Source organism: Mirounga angustirostris, unplaced genomic scaffold (genome assembly GCF_029215605.1).
Source record: "Mirounga angustirostris isolate CCGP_5_RB_7025 unplaced genomic scaffold, mMirAng1.0.hap1 SCAF_6, whole genome shotgun sequence".
Taxonomy (NCBI): domain Eukaryota; kingdom Metazoa; phylum Chordata; class Mammalia; order Carnivora; family Phocidae; genus Mirounga; species Mirounga angustirostris.
The window spans coordinates 60840086-60857571 of record NW_026991714.1 but is presented as its reverse complement, the minus strand read 5'-3'; the positions used below and the strand labels follow the sequence as shown (position 1 = coordinate 60857571).

General features: G+C 38.3%; 1 protein-coding gene across 1 annotated transcript in view; it reads right to left on the bottom strand.

Annotated features, from left to right (window-relative positions):
- Positions 1-17486, bottom strand: part of WDR64 (WD repeat domain 64) — a 146557-nt gene that overhangs the window by 102794 nt on the left and 26277 nt on the right. Inside the window, exons 3-8 of the mRNA XM_045876185.2 lie at positions 16816-16918; positions 13959-14062; positions 10421-10450; positions 9080-9190; positions 6403-6617; positions 3824-3958 (exon numbers count right to left, since the gene is read on the bottom strand). Of these exons, the coding sequence (XP_045732141.1) occupies positions 3824-3958; positions 6403-6617; positions 9080-9190; positions 10421-10450; positions 13959-14062; positions 16816-16918 (698 nt within the window). The remainder of the gene's footprint in view (positions 1-3823; positions 3959-6402; positions 6618-9079; positions 9191-10420; positions 10451-13958; positions 14063-16815; positions 16919-17486) is intronic.

The window sequence follows — 17486 nt, the reverse complement described above, 5'->3', positions numbered from 1 at the left end:
ATGTAAGGGGATTAACATAAGAATAAAAAAATTAAAAAAAAAAAAAAAAAAAAAAAGAAGGTTATTTATTATTAATTCAAGTTCATTAACAAATATAGGCCTATTCAGATTGTCTATCTTCTTGTGTGAGTTTTGGCAGATTATATCTTTCAGGGAATTGGTCCATTGTATCTAGATTGTCAAATTTGTGGGCATAGGAACACCTGGGTGGCTCAGTTGGTTAAGTGTCTGACTCTTGATCTCAGCTCGGGTCTTGATTTCAGGGTTGTGAGTTCAAGTCCTGTGTTGGGCTCCATGCTGGGCATGGAACCTACTTAAAGAAAAGAAAAAAAAAGTAAGAGGAGAAAATAAATGATATGTTTAAAAAATTTGTGGACATAGAGTTGCTCATAATATTCCTTTATCTTTTTAATGTCTATAGGATCTGTAGTGATGTTACTTTCTTTATTTTTGATAGTAGCAATTTGCGTCTTCTCTTTTTTCCTTAGCCTGGCTAGAGTTTTATCAATTTTATTGATCTTCTCAAAGAAACAGCTTTTGGTTTTATTGATTTTCTCTATTGATTTCCTTTTTTAATTTTATTGATTTCTGTTGTAATTTTTATTATTTTTTCTCTGCTTACTTTAGACAATTTCTATTTTTCTCTAGTTCCCAAACGTGGAAGCTTAGATTATTGATTTTAGATCTTTCTTCTTTTCTTTTTTTTTTAAGATTTTTTTTTTTATTTGAGAGAGAGAGCAAGCTTGCCCAAGTGTTGGGGGGGGTGGTGCAGAGGGAGAGCTGAGCAGGGAGCCCAAGGCAGGGCTTGATCCCAGGATGCTGGGATCATGACCTGAGCCGAAGCAGATGCTTAACCAACTGAGCCACCCAGGAGCCCCAGATCTTTCTTCTTTTTCTATATATGTGGCCAATGCTATAAATTTCCCTATAAGTGCTGTTATATATTCCTTGGTCACATATATACCTATGTATCTCAACACATTGTTGCCATTATTTTGAACACACTGTTATCTGTTAGATCAATTAAGAGTAAGAAAATAAATGTTTTTATTTTGCCTCCACTTATTCCTTCGGTAATGCTCTTCCTTTCTTTATGTGGATCTGAGTTTCCTAGCTACATTATTTTTCTTCTCTCTGAAGAACTTCTTTAATATTTCTTGGAAGGCAGGTCCACTGGCAACAAATTCACTCAATTTTTGTTCATCTGAAGAAGTCTTTATCTATCCTTCAGTTTGAAAGGATAATTTTGCAGAAAAAAAGAATTCTGTTTTGGCATATTTTTTCTCACACCACTTTAAACATTTCACTTTTGTCCTGCTTGCCTGGTTTCTGAGGAGAAGTTGGATATAATTTTTATCTTTCCTCTTCTAAAGGTGAGGTGTTTTTTCCCCCTCTGATTTCTTTCAAGATTTTTTCTTCATCTTTAATTTTCTACAGTTTGAATATGATATGCTTGTATAATTTTTTTTTTTTATCCTGCATGATGTTCTCTGAGCTTAGTAGATATGTGGTTTGGTATCTGACATTAATTTGGGGAAAATTACCAGTAATTATTTCTTCAAATATTTCTTCTTTTCCTTTTTCTCTTTATTCTCCTGGAATTCCCATTATGCATATAACTCTTGTAGTTGTTCCACAGTTTTTGGATATTCTGTTCCATTTTTTTTTCAGTCTTCTTTCTCCTTTTTTTTTCTTTCCATTTTTGAAGTGTCTATGGACATATTCTGAATTTCTGAGATTCTTTCCACAACTATGTCAGTCTACTTTTGATCCAATCAAAGGCATTCTTTATTTCTTTTTTTATCTCTAGCATTTCTTTTTGATTCTTTATTAAAATTTTTATCTCTCTATTTACATTACCTATCTTTTTTTGCATGGTGTCTATTTTATCCATTAGAGCCCTTACCATATTACTCATAGGTATTTTACCTTTCTGGTCTGCTGATTCCAATATCCCTGCTATATCTGAGTTTAGTTTGATGCTTGTTCTATCTCTTCATACTGTTTTTGCATTTTGGTATGCCTTGTAATTTTTTCTTGATAGTAGAACATAATATATTGTGTAAAAGGAACTGCTGTAACTTGGCCTTTAGTAATGAGGTGGTAAGGTGGGTGGGGTGAAAGGGAAGTGGTCTACAGTCCTTTGATTAGATTTCAGTCTTTTAGTGAGGCTGTGCCCCTGAACTGTGAACTTCACAAGTGTTCTGCAGCCTCCCTTCCCCTTAGGTGGGTCAGGATGGCTAGAGTGGGCTGGATTTGGGTATTTCCCTTCTCTTATGTGGAAAGCTTGAGTAATCTAGAGTTGGATATTTCCTTTCTCCCAGGGCATTTAGTCTGTTTTAAAACCCCAATAGTTTAGGCTCTGGTAAGATAGTTTTGCTTGAGGACAGACTTTTCTAAGAACAGAATATTTTGGTATGTTTGAATGTGGTGCATTTTCCTATTCCCCTGTCAGAAGCAGGAGAGGATTTTCCAATATTCACCATGAGAAACTGGTTGAGCTCCTGGAAGTAAAATTCACAAAAGTATGGGGACCTCTCTAACTGGGTCCCTGGAGCTTTTAACTCTCAGACTTTTTTATGTTGAGCCCCCAGCGGTTTGTCAATCACAGTTTAGGCTTTCCTATCACACTATTTTGGTTTCCCAGAGGTATCTCCTTGTGGATTTTTGCTCTGGTAAGTTGTGATTCTTAGTATATGCCTGTTTGTCTCTCCAAATTTGAGGGCAGCAGTTTGATCTGTGACTTTGCTTCTTTGATGAATATAAGAAGAGTTGTTGATTTTTTAGTTTGTTTAGTCTTTTTCACCTGTTGTTAGGGCTGAGTGATGACTTCCAAACTCCACATGCTAGACTGGAAACTAGAAGTCTCTATGCATTTTTTAACATAATTTTGCTGAGGTATAACTTATACAACATAAAATTAACTCATTTGCAAGTGTACAATTCAATTATTTTTAGTAAATTTATACAGCTGTATAATAATCACCACAATAAGTTTTGGAGCATTTTCAATACTCCAAAAAGTTCCCTTGTGCTCACCTCAGATCCCTGCTCTCACCACCACCTCTTGGCTGGCATCCACTGATCTACTGTCTATCTCTATAAATTTGCCTTTTCTTGACATTTAATTAAATGGGATCATTCAATGTACAGTCTTTTGTGTCTGGCTTTTGTCACTTAACATAATGTTTTGAGGTCTATCCATGTTATAGCATATAACAATGCATTTTTAAAACTGAAAATTAAAATATAGCATCTGTTTTATAGTTACCATATATTAATATAATTATTAACACATAAGTACTATATAGTTATGGTTATATTATGTAATTACTACATATTAATACTTATTAATATTTAACCAGATAAAAAATAAGACTACATATTCTTCAAATTAATTTCATGTGTATAAGAAAGCCATTTCATGTATTTATTACACATGGAACATGATGTTTGTGCTATAGACATTCACAGGCTAGCCAACTGACCTGTAAGAATGATTTTCAAAGTATAGAGTTTTACCCGCAGAACTATATTTGGAAAATATAGTTGTAGATACACCTGCATTGATTTATTCCAATAGATTGTGACAATAAACAACAGATGTGCAATATTACTGCTAGGAGGACGCATTATATTCAGATTTGTGTGACTAACTTCAATTTCCTCCTAAAAATCTAATTCATCTTGTCAAATAAATGGAATCATTAACATCTGAAATTTCTAAAAACTAGTTTGAAATTTCCAAGGCTGTCATGGGCTTATTAGTTGTAAAAAGTCTGAAAGTCACAGAATGTTCATGTATACAAACTATTGTACTTACAAATTATCCTCAAGTCTCTTCAAGGATTCCAAAACCAATGAATGAACACTGTCTAAGGAGCAGGATCCAAAGCAACTTAGGGCTGTAATATATCTAATTTTCATAACCCAGTCATTATGCAGCTTCCTTTTAACACTGGAAATTAAAAGAAAAAAGGGAGGGGTTATGTTAGATACACACAAGCTTGCATGTGTAATACCATCTTATGCATTATACCACTTTTAACTGTTTAACTATTTATCATCTAGCATATTTAAAATGTAAAAATAAAAATTTATTTATCAAATCAAATATTGAGCTGTAGATTCAGAATTAAAGGAATAATCTAGAAGAATCCCTGTCTAATTGGAGCACTATTATCCTTACTTTACTGAAAAATTCTGGTCATCCAAGGACTGTGTTTCGTATTGTTTTAGATGAGTCAATTCATTTCCATATTTTCCATGAATACTTTCAGAACTAGAAACCTGGGAAATTTGTAGTCCCAGGTCACTGGTGAAGTCGAGGCTGGGACAATTGTTGTATTTCTCACCAAAGGCTTGCTCATCAGTTCACAGGACATTTCAGTGAGAGGCTTAGCATTAGGGGCCAAAACTTTTATGGTAAAATTCTTGTCTTAACCTGGAAGAAGCTATCTTCATGTTATCATATTTACTCATATTTTATAGTTATTTGTTTCTTCATTCACAAAGACTTATTGAGCACATATTGTATCCCAGGTAAAAGGACATAGGATGACTAAGGTAAAATTCTTGTTCCCAAGTTCCTTAGATCCTAGTTAAGGAATAGAGATGTTTATAACCCAAAGCAGGAATGTTCGACAATATGGGATTAAACAGAGTAGAGAGATTTCTTTTTCTATGTCAGACTGTGTTTAATTTTGGACTCTGGGTGCTGGCTATTTCTTTAATTTGTACAACATTTTGCATACCAGTATTTCCTACCCACACCCATTTAATATGAAGGAATTATGTGAATATCAACTGCAGGAAAACATTAATGATGGCTCCAGACTTTAATTACCCCTTTGGCCTTAATACTTTTCATTCTGTTAGTTTTGAGAATCTGTTGGTGTAAGAACATACCTCAATACTCAGCGCATCCATAGACTTTAGTCTTGAACAATTTAAATCATGTACATGATGATCATCTACATGATTAAATCATCCGCATGTAAATAATGACCCAAAAGAACCAATGCAAATTAACATTCATTTAACTGTACCCAAATTCCTCAAATTCCTAATATCCCCAATCTCATTTCAAACATATCCAGCTAATGGAAACAGGGATGGAAAAGAGGCCATAGAATTTTCTGACGGGTGACATAAATCTCAGAAAGAAAATTCATGTCTCAGCTTCTATTCCAAGAGCCTATCGTAACTGGAATGAAGTGCTTGATAGTGTATGCTAGATATGTAGAAAAATTAAATTTTTTTTACTTAATATTATATCATGAACATTTTTCATGTTATTAAGTGTATTTCAAAAACATTATTAAATGGGAGTGCATGGCATTCCCTAATACAGTTATACTATGATTTACTGAATGCCCTTGGTACTTTAAAGCTTTTTTTTTTTTAATTTTTTGACAGAGAGAGAGAGAGCACAAGCAGGGGGAGCGGCAGGCAGAGGGAGAAGCAGGCTCCCCACTGAGCAGAGAGCCCGATGCGGGACTCTATTCCAGGACCCTGGGATCATGACCTGAGCTGAAGGCAGATGCTTAACCGACTGGACACCCAGATGTCCCCCCCTTGGTACTTTAAATATCTAACAAAAAAAAGTTGTCTGACAAAAAATATATTTTATATATAAATGTATTATGTTTATATGGACATATTTATAAAATATGTAAACATATTTGTAGAAACTACCTGAATTATTTATTTAAATGATTAATCATTTAAATTAATCATTCCTCCAATGTTGGACACTAGAGACTTTACTATGAGAAATAATGCTGTGATAACCATACTTCTATTTTTAAGCACATGGGGACCCTGGGTCCCAATGTAGAAAGGTTTATTAAGACACTCGATGCATCTCCCAGACTGCTCTCCTGAAAGGGATGGAACTCATACTTCCACCACTGATAGTTTGTGAGAATGCCCATTTACAGAATCTACCCCATTTTCTTTCTTTTTTTTTTTTGTTAAAGATTTTATTTATTTATTTATTTGACAGAGAGAGACACAGCGAGAGAGGGAACACAAGCAGGGGGAGTGGGAGAGGGAGAAGCAGGCTTCCCACTGAGCAGAGAGCCCGATGTGGGGCTCGATCCCAGGAACCAAGGATCATGACCTGAGCCGAAGGCAGATGCTTAATGACTGAGCCACCCAGGCGCCCCAAATCTACCCCATTTTCAATCCCTTCCAATGTTAGAAATGTGAAATTGTATCTGATTTTAAGTTGTACTTCTTTGATTAAGAGGATATATTTAATACAAAATTTGTTTCTCTGCTAATAAAAGTAATATATAATTACTATAAAAACTTCAAAGACAGTACAATTATAAAGACATGCCCATGCCATACACTGTCTATATTAGAAAAATGGAACTGCCCATGTAATACCCTTACCTTTTAAAGTTCTTTGAGTCTAAGACTTGGCTTTGTAGTGCTTTTTTGGATTTTGCCTGCTTTAGTCCAAAGTCATCACTATTTATGGTGAATTTGTTCACAAAACCACCATCATCCCCCAAAAGGATGTCATCTCTGCAGAGCTGGTCGGGCAGAGACACTACACACACACAAAGGAGGCAGTGATCCATAGGCTTTATGACAAAATAGTTTTCCTAGAAACAGAAGAATGCTTTTAATAAGTTATTACATTGCTCTAAATATCCAATGTTAAATATTATCCTACTATTTGATAAAAGTTTTATTTTATGATATTTTTAATTTTAGATATTCCCACCGTGTTAAAGAAACTTGAAAAAAAAAAGTTAACCAAGTAAAAGTTAATGTCACTGTGAGCCCAATATTGTGTTTTTGGGTGCTTTGTGGGGAAAAAGGTGAGGAACTCTGGTTCAATACATTAATGAGATTTTCTGTTTGGTTGCTATGAATGTCCCTCTCTTGGATTTGTAAGGCAATATTAATGGGAAGGATAAAAAGGTTCAGGCATTATAAGACCATTGACATAAAACTGTATGGGAAAGGGAAAATCAAGTATTAACACCCCAATTATGTCACAAGAAGTTATCAGGAAAAACATATCCTAACATCCAAGTTTATCCAGAAATATTCAGCAAGCATTTGTCAAGGTGACCCTGGGCTATTGGGCTGGGTTCACTAAGCTATATAGCCAGGGCTCTTCCAGAATTGAGTCTCTACCTAAGATAGAAGAAAAAGATATTTAAAAATTATTTTGTTTTGTTTCCTCTAGAACGAGTGAGATTTGAACATATGTAGAGCTTCATTCAGTCATTCAACAAATAATTACTGAGCACCTACGATGTGCCAAGAACTATTCTAGGCATGGGCCATACGGTGATGAACAAGACAAATTTCTGACTTTGTGGAACTACCATTCTAGTGCAGGAATACAAGTAAAAAAAAAAACAGATCATGGGAAGTGCACTGAGGAAATAAGCAAGGTGCTATGATAAAGAATGACCAGAGAAGCCACTGTAGGTCCCATGGTCTGGGAAGGTGACCTTTGATTTGGCACAGGAACTGGTCCAGAGAAAGATTCAGAGGCGGTTGAAAGGAGGAGCCCAGAAAGAGAGATGAATGTCAAAAAGATAGAAAGGGAAGAGCCTTGTCCTGCACGAGGCAGGGGGGAATGGGAGTGACAGATGCAAGGATATTTTGCCTCCAGAGAGAGAAAGGAAGAAAGGAAGTAGGGTGTCCTCAATGAAGCTGTAGGTGGCAGAGCTGGAATTTGGAAGAGGACAAGCCTCATAGACTCAAATTTCTCAGGAAAATAGGGGCAAGTCCATCTTGGCTGAGAGGGAGAGAGCCTGAGGACACAAATGGCCTTTTGGAATATTGCCAGGGATGGGAAAGCAACTTGGCAAGGACAAGAAAGAAGTTGACAGAAGCCAGTGAATCCTCAGAGGAGTCTGAGGACCCTGAATTTGTAGTGATGCTGAAGAGCGGTGGCTTCGTGTTTTCTCCAGGAGGGCTGAGCCCCCGTGAAGGCGCAGAGACAGGCTGTCACATCTCAACAGGACTAGAGTTTCAAAGGATTTAAGAGAATGGAAAGTGGGGATGGCTTCAGCCCAGATGATCTCTGCCCAGGCAGTGCAGGCAGGAAAGCAAAAAGAGGAGAGGAAGGGGACTGGGAGTGGACAAGGATGCTCTCAAGGAACTGGAGGCTTCTATGGGGCTGAAAATGCAAGACTGAAAACTGGAGAGAGCTGGACAGAGAAGAGGTTGCAATCAAACTGCAGACCATAAGACAATACACATCACATAATAAAGGACATGAGGCAACAATCCGCATTCTTTAAAGTCATCCTGGCATCACTGGCTGGTTATAGCAATGGACACAGGAATGAGAAGTTTGGGTTTTCACTGAGCCTAGGGACAAGTAGGGCACAGAGGAAGTTTAATTATTTCTGAATCCTCCTCATCCTTCAGAGTCAGCCCACTTCCTGAGGGCTTTTTTTTTTTACAATCTTGCCTCTCCCTGAACTCCTATTGCCCTTGTTTTTTTTGTTTTTTGGTTTTTTACTGTAAAATTTGCTGTACTATTATATTATATATTATGTTTTTTCATGAGATCTTTCAAGACTGAGTTTTCTTTGAGTGCAGGGAACACGTTCATTACTTCTATATGTCTGTAAATACTCGATAAATATTGTAAATTACGTAAGTGGTAACATCTCAGCCACTGAAGGAATAACATTGGCATCTGCCCCATTAGATATTTTGCTAGAATTAGTCATTTGATTTTTAGTAATTTTCTTACCAAATGAAGCTGAACTGAAGAGAAAGGCTTTGAACTTGATAACATGAGCATAATCAAAAAGCTAATATGAGGATTAAGAGAAGGGTATGAAAGAAGGAAAGAATTATCTTCTTTCTCTCTCAAAAACAAAACAAATATCACCAAATTAAATATGCACCAAATGGAAAGAATCTTCCTTTTTAATTAGCCTCACAGAAAATTAATGATGAACTCTATTAGTTAAACCCCCTCATTTTATATATGAGGAACTGACATTCAGTAGAGGAAGTGGATTGCTCACATCCTACCAGGATGGAAAAGACAACCTTAGTACTTGGAGCATTTTTGTTGGCACAGTACCTGGCCACTGCCTTGAGCTTTATAATCCCAGACAATGATGGTCCTTTCTGTAGTGGCAACGATTCTTTTCAGCTGTGAGAGGTAATCACATCCTGTGATCCAGGAGGTGTCCTGAGGGAAAAATACAGAATTGGGAGAGGGGGGCTAATATGTTTTGGTCAGTCCCATGGCGATGGTTACTAAAGAGTAGGTTAGTTACATGAAAAGCCCCACTTTGTCCCCCTCCTTGCAGGGGAGCCTTGCAATGTCTCTTCTTTGATGTCTGGAGGAGACGCTCTCATCTTTCGCACCTTGACCCTAACCTTGAGTTTCTCAGCACCACTGGCTGGAGAATGATGAGCTCATGCCTGTTGCAGCTCCCTGGAGGCACAGAGTCACCAGCAGAGTAGGCGTCTTTGTGCACTCCTCACTTTCCTGAGAACCCCTCTTCCCGGGGAAGTGGGGAGGCTGGATTAAGCCAGTTCTCTGGCCCTGTCCCCATGCATAAAATTTTTAGCTAGAAAAGACCTTAGTGATCATCTGGTCAATAACCAAGTTGAGCCCGATGAGTTTGTCTTGCGTTGCCTAATGTCACCAAGTTGGCATGGGTGGGATCTGTCATGTCAATGACACACGACGAAGCAAGAACAACAGTTCCCATTTAGGAGTGCCTACCATGTCAGACACTCCCGTTGCATGCATTTCAGACCTACATTAGGAATTCTAACATTTGTTTCAGCCTTAGAAGCAAAGGCTCAGAGGCTCAGAGAGAAGGCAGGCTCGTCTGCCAGTGGCCTGGTGCCCTCCTGTGCAGTTCAGGGCATTCAGTGCATGTCAGCAGGGTGAGAAGGCAAGCATGTCCCCATCTCTCACAAAGCCATCGTGGGACTCTGAAAACAACTCATCATAGCTTTGCAGCTGCTGCAACTTCACGTCTCCAATTAGCAATATGGATTCAATAAAATCGGACTCAAAAATTTTATGCAAATTTCAAGTATACAATGCAACGTTTTCAAATTGTTTCTCTTGGCCCTTTCCTTGTTGTTCTCACAACTTGGATTGTGTCCGTTTTTTTCGTTCCTCAATAGGGGGCGCTCAGGAAACCTTTGGTGAGACTTAAATGGAAGCTTCCAGGGAGTAATGTCTCCAGGTGCGTCTCTGAAATAAATTTAACTTCAGCAAGCAAGGTGAGGGTCGTCCGCTGTTGCTCAAGGTTTAGTTCTGATGCTAGTCAGTAGACTTATAATATGAAAACATTCTTAGAGCCTATTGGACACTGCATTGAGACTGTGATTAGTTATGGAGCAACCATCACCACAGTCCCAAATCGGACTTCATTAGGAGTTTACAAAATGTACTTACCGTGACACTGGTGCTGGTCTGGACTCTCATCTATAAACAAAGGAGGAGAATAATGAAAGCTAGTTGGCACTATAATTAAAATTGAGAATGTTGGCTCTAAAAGAGCACATTATCTCCACAGTTTAATCTCACTCGTCATTTCTTTTTCTTTCTTTTTTTTTTTTTTTTTTTTAAGATTTTATTTATTTATTTGGGGCGCCTGGGTGGCTCAGTCGTTAAGCATCTGCCTTCGGCTCAGGTCATGATCTCAGGGTCCTGGGATGGAGCCCCGCATCGGGCTCCTTGCTCAGTGGGGAGTCTGCTTCTCCCTCTCCCACTCCCCCTGCTTGTGTTCCGGCTCTCGATTTTTATTTATTTATTTGACAGAGAGGGCGAGAGACAGCAAGAGAGGGAACCCAAGCAGGGGGAGTGGGAGAGGGAGAAGCAGGCTTCCCGCTGAGCAGGGAGCCGGATGCGGGGCTTGATCCCCATGCGGGGCTTAATCCCGATGTGGGGCTTGATCCCAGGATGCTGGGATCATGACCTGAGCAGAAGGCAGATGCTTAACGACTGAGCCACCCAGGCGTCCCGCACCCCTCATTTCTACCTTCCGTGAGTTTCTTCCGTTTCTCATTTCCTTCAAAAACCTGGCTCTGTGTTCACCGCTCACTTTGGACATGGTTGGTTGATGCTTCTGTGGCTTGTCTTTAAACCTGATGACTGTGCTCTTAGAGTTTTACACTGTATGAATGATTTTTCCCTGTTTGCAAACTGCTTCCCCTTCTTTAGTTATTCAGAGCAACATAGGATATCAAAAATTGGGAATGCAAAATAATACTAACAACAATGGCAAGAGTAGGCCAAGATGCTAACTAGGTCAATATGAATACAGCTTGATGTGGGGGGAAGAATACTATTTCATTTGAAAGTTATCTCTCAGGTGCCTAAGATAGGTAAGGACACTCTATCCAGTGGGCTTCCTCTTTTACTGGATAAGTATTTATTGCATGAATCTCATGCCAGGGTAGTGTGCTGGTTGAGAATCATAGATTTATTCCATGCAGAGCTGTAATGTACTTGAGCAGCCTCTTCTCCCCTTAGGGCATGCTAATTGCTGCCAAGGTCAAGGTTAGTATTTGAAGTCTATTAACGACCTAGTTTCTTTTGCATGGTCATGTGGTCTTGGGAAAAGTACAGAAAATGGCTGCCCAGAAGGAATAGATTATGTGAAAAGAGGGAAAAGTAAATTAGATCACTGAAACTGTTCATCATTGTATTCTCAGACTGTCTTTCATCTGAAGAGTTCAAAGAGGCTTTTCCAACCAGGGACTTTTTTCTGATAGGAAAAATTAAGTGCCCTCAGGAAATTGGTGAGCAGAAAATAGAACTCCTGTGGTTTTCCTCTCCTATTTCTCTACTTCCATCCTTAGTGGAAAGCACATGTTTAAATTTCTTTTATCATCTTTAAAAGTTATATAATCCTTATGGATATCTTCTAAATTTTGAAAATCTAGCCTTTTTTGCAAGAACTTTTATTAATGACATTTACAGTCTCTGTCACCAAGCCCTCTCGAGAACACTGAAAATCTTTAACTGTGTTTATTCTACTTTACAGGAAACCTAAATTATGGATTAACCTATTATAAGATATTTTGTTATTAATGACTACCTTTTAATAAATTTTTCCTGTGACCTACCTTACCTATTATTTTTTCACAGAATGTGTCATCCTATTTGTAAGACATGCAACATTCAAAATACTATTTATTCCTGGTGTATCAAATCTTCAAGTAATTTTTAAGCAATTTTTTCTCTCCAATTGCATGGTTTTTGTAAGAAACAGATGTGTTAGTGTGTTTGTGAGTATACATGTGTGCACCTCTAAACACGTGTGAATGAGTGTGTGTGAGCGTGAGAGAGATGTCTGTGGAAAAGTGAAAATGCCACCTCACTTATGTCACATGATCCCGAACTATTTCATTATGAAGATCATTATTTTTCTTCTCATGTTCTTTCCATTCCATCCTAGTTCTATTTTTGAGGAAATAAAGGTAAGAAAATGAGAAGGGAAATGAGGCACCAAGGAGAAAAGAGAACGAGGAACGTTTTCATGTTTATATGAGGCAATCCAGTTTTGTTTTCGCACCATTTGTCCATAATTGCAACTACCAACATTTCCTGAGCGCTTACAGTGATGCTAACTCAGCACTTTGTGCGTATTAATTCAAACAGCCTCAGTTCTGAATGAGAAGAGAAGCCGGGACATGGAGATGAATGGGTAACACGCACAGGTGGCAAGTGTCCGAGCTGGGCAGGGATGCCAGACTCCACATCCACACCAGCAACCTTCCACCGCCCCTCCCCGGGGCCCAGGCAGCCTGCTCCTCTGACGGAATCCCGCTGTTCTGATCCCTGAAGGGCTAAACATTACTGTTGGAAATTTTAATCATGTAATGATTATCTTAAATATAGTTTACTTGTATAAAGCTTGTCTCTTGGAAATGAACTAATAATTGGAATTATTTGCTTTGATATTGTCTCTTGGAAATGAACTAATAATTGGAATTATTTGCTTTGATATTTACTTTTTGATATTCACTTTTATTTTCATAATGAAATACTGTGTGGTATATCATTATACATTCCAATAAAATCTCTCATAGTTTGAAGTGGAAGCCCAAAACTTATAAATTTAGAACTATGAGACAATAATAGTAATGCCCTACATAGACATGGGGATTGATCATTCCTGTAGGGCTTCTATGTTCCTTGTGTCATTTACATTCATTACAACCCTCTGAGGGAAAGAGGACCAGTTCTGGTGTCCTCATTTCATAAATGTGAAAAGAGGCATGAAAACATGTAAGTTGGCTTATTAAGTTTCCTATTTAACAGCATAGCTAGTAAAATAGAGGAGCCAGAATGTGAGCCCCTTTTAACTCCAAGTCCAAGGTTCTTGTTGGGACCTTCTATACTTGTTAGGATTATGACAAAATCGCTTGGCTTGTGAGTTTTTCTGATTTTTATCTCAGAAGTTATCCAAGATCACCCTTTAATTATGCTGATGCCACATGGTTCAGTGAGACTCCCTGAGGAATGCCTGGGTGGCTCAGTTGGTTAAGCTTCTGACTCTTGTTTTCAGCTCAGGTCTTGATGTCAGGGTCATAGGATTGAGCCCTGCATTGGGCTCCGTGTTCAGCGTGGAGTCTGCTTGAGATTTTTTCTCCCTTTCCCTCTGCCCCTCCCGCTTGTGCTCTGTCTCCCTCTAAAACAAATAAATAAATCTTAAAAAAAAAAAAGATTCCCTGAGGAACACTGCCAAATGCAGTTACCAAAATCTCAAAAATTGCTCCAGGGCTCAGCAATCCTCTCATTTTAGCAACATCTGGCTTTATTTTTTGGAATAACTCTGAAATATGTTTATGTTTTCTGTTGCACCTGATAAATATGCATAATGCATAGACAGAAGAAGGAAGGAAGGAAAGAACAAATGAACAAATGAACGAATGAAAGGAGGAAGGGAGGAGGGAAGAGGGGGGAATCAAAGCTGTCAAATTACCTGGCTATTAAAGACTGTTATTAATCCTTTCTGAGAAGCTGTTATTAGTAAATCCAACTGAGGGATCTTGACAATGCATTTAATCACATCCCGTCTTCTACTACCTGTCAACAACATAATATTCAATTCTCAGCAGTAAAGATCCTAAAACTCATTTGTTAGGTTTGTTTTTAAAAAGAAAAGAGTAAGCAAACAACTTTTTTACTTTTTTGCTTAAAAAGTAGAGTAGAATAAAACCATAAAAACCAGCAACTGTTGCTTTTTTTAGCAATGATTTTTTTATTTAAATTCAATTAGCCAACATACAGTACATTATTAGTTTCAGATGTAGAGTTCAATAATTCATCAGTTGCCTATAACACCCAGTACTTATTACATCACGTGCCCTCCTTCACGCCCATCACCCAGTTACCCCATCCCCCACCAGCAACCCTCTGTTTCCTAGAGTTGGGTCTCTCATGGTTTGTCACCCTCTCTGATTTCTTTCCACTCCATTTTCCCTCCCTTCCCCTATGATCCTCTGTGCTATTCCTTATATTCCACATATGAGTGAAATCATATGATAATTGTCTCTCTCATCATAATACCCTCCAGTTCCATCCATGTCAATGTAAATGGTAAGTATTCATTATTTCTGATGGCTGATTAATAGTCCATTGTATATATGAACCACATCTTTATCGATTCATCTATTGATGGACATCTTATTGCTTTTTAATTATCCCCAGAGATACTAATCTGAATCTATGACACTTTCCAATTCAATGTGGTGCATGAATTCCTAGAGAAAATATATATACACCCATCCTCCTGCCACATATTTTGCAGAGAACATGTTTTCCGAACATCTTTTGGAATCATTCTATTCTGAGATTTCCACATCTCTCAGGAATTCTTTCTTTGAGCTGTCACCATCATGATTTACACAGAATAAAAACCTAATATGATCTCAGGCTTTCGGGCATAAAAGAATAAAACCACCTTAATATTGTTATTAAGGGTTTGTTTTTGCTTTTGCTTTGTGTGTTTTGAAAAAAACCACTGGACACCTTCATGGTTTTTTGCCTATGTACTGAATTGATAAAACTACATATATGGGACCTCTTTCCAGCCTGATTAGTTTTTATAATTGTAAACTCCTAGGAAAAGCAAGTGGATGGATCTCATACTCCAGTGTTATCAGCCTAATCCATGCATTCTCAAGAGACAAAATATGGTCCTCAAGGGGGTGCAGATTGGTTCATGGGGAGATGTAAATGAGTCTTGCTCCTTTTGTGTATAAATCACAGATACACAAACTTACATAAACAGATACATATTATATCTGACATATTAAAATGTCATGAAGTGGGGGGGTACGGGGAGGTGCAATCAGGTAAAAAATGTCTATAAGACTCCTTAGGGATCTCTATAATGAAAAAAATATGAAAATAATATAATGAAAAGCTAATGAAAGGAAGGTTAAGAACACTGTCCTGTTCCAAGCTACCACCATTCTCTCTGCTTACACTCTCCCCACCCTGGGCTATTTTCAACATGGAAGCCATAATGAACATTCCAAGTGTAGCTCAGACCATGCCTCCCTTCTGTGCAGGTTTCTTGCCCTCTTCGTTCCCCCCCACCCCCCGGCCCACACACCTAATCCCACACTTGCCCTCTCTTCCTGGGCTTTCCTCTGCAACCCCGCCAGGTCTCTCAGCCCCTGCTCAGGGTGGTCTCCCCACTGCTCTCTTCAAATTCCAACACCATGCTCCCATCTCCAAACCAACTTCTCCCCACATTCCTGATTTATTCTTCTCCACAACCTGCTTACTTCATTCTTTCTCTATAGCACATTACTATCTGACATATTATATATTTTACTCCCCATTAGAATGTAAATACCACAAGGTCAGAGATTTATGATCTTTTGTTCACTGCTGTGTCCCCAGCACTTAGAAGCGTACCTGTCACAGAGCAGAACTTAGCAAATACTGGTTGAGTGAATAATGAACTACAGAACCCAACTGCCATTGAGAGAAATGCTTTCAAAGTTCTAACTTAGGATGCCAGCTACATGTCTCCCCTGCCCACTGGCCCTTCTCTCCCCAACAAAGGGGTGGTGGCAGCAGGGACAGTCCCCTAGCTTCTGTTCTTTGATGATCATTTCCATGGCTTGAGGATAGGCTCTGGTGAGGTCTAACGGTTGGGCTGAGGAAGGGTGGAAGACAAGGGTGGGCTTGGTTCACAAATGACTGCAGTAAGTTTAGGTGCTTTTTTAAGGAACACCAGATCTGATCTACACTACATGCTTCGTCTCAGAATCCGGGATGAAATGGAGGACAGGGCAGATTCTGGGGTTCGCCTTTCCTCCTCCTGGACTTCTTCCTTAGAGGGAAGAAAACTGGAAGTGTCAACAGTGGAAAGGGATGGAGAGGATCAAATTTAATAAGAAATGCCATATGTTCTTGAGACTTCTTGAACTGAGATGATCCCCCCCTTTGTGATTGGCCCAAGTTCACAGTTTTATAGATATCAGGAAAACCTCCATGTGATAATCTAGGGAAGAATGGGAAAGAGTTCTGCTTACTAAAAACTTGAAAATTTCATTTTAAGAAAATTTTAAAATAAATGTGATTCCATTTGGTGCTTAGACATGCAGTATTGAGATGCCACTGTACAGAGCTTTAACTCAAGATCTGAACATTTCCAGAAAAATGTGAATTGTTTCCCCCTCATATTCCTTATTTAGTGTCCCTCAGAGCAATGATCATATTTCAAACTCAACTGCAGGTATAATTTCTGTTTTAGTTCCAAAATTTTTTTTGAGAAAATGTTAAAGCCCATATTAATTTAGAAAGGAAATTAAAAATATCACCTGAAATTACAACTCGCTGTTTTCTGGAAACAAGAAAAACCAAATTTTCTTCATCCATCTGGGAAGCAAGAGAATCTTCTTCAGAGGAGAAGTATCCAAAGATCTAAAATGCCAAACAACACACACAAACATGTAAAATATCTTGAAATTAGCTATAAAGTAACATATTTGATGTTGGTTGAATTTAAAGTTTAATTTGGGTGAATGGTCAACACCTTGCTTTCTAAAGGCCAGGGTATTGCCATAGAAAGAGAAGACAGCTAATTATGTTCAACATATCATATGCTGACGGCACATGATTTTTGCACAGTTGCTGATTCTTCTTTCTGATGGATGAATTGGTGTACCAGGCTGGTATCTTTGCTCAGACTGATAGTTCTTTTAAGAGCTAACATTTGTTTGGAAATCAAATTAGCCGTCATCAGACGGGGTCCCCACTGAGAACCTCGACATTGAATTTGGCCATTCTCAAATGGCCATTCCTACCCATTTTCCATAAATCTTCCTGGGCAAGTTTTTCATCCCTACTAAGGGGACTTTTGGCATTTTAGAGATAGTACAGTTTCTCTATATAACTGTTCCAAATGCTACTCTCTAGACACTGCATGAAAATAAATTACTATGAAAGAATCCCAAGGAGGAAAAGTATTCTTTGTGAAAAAAGTGTCAAA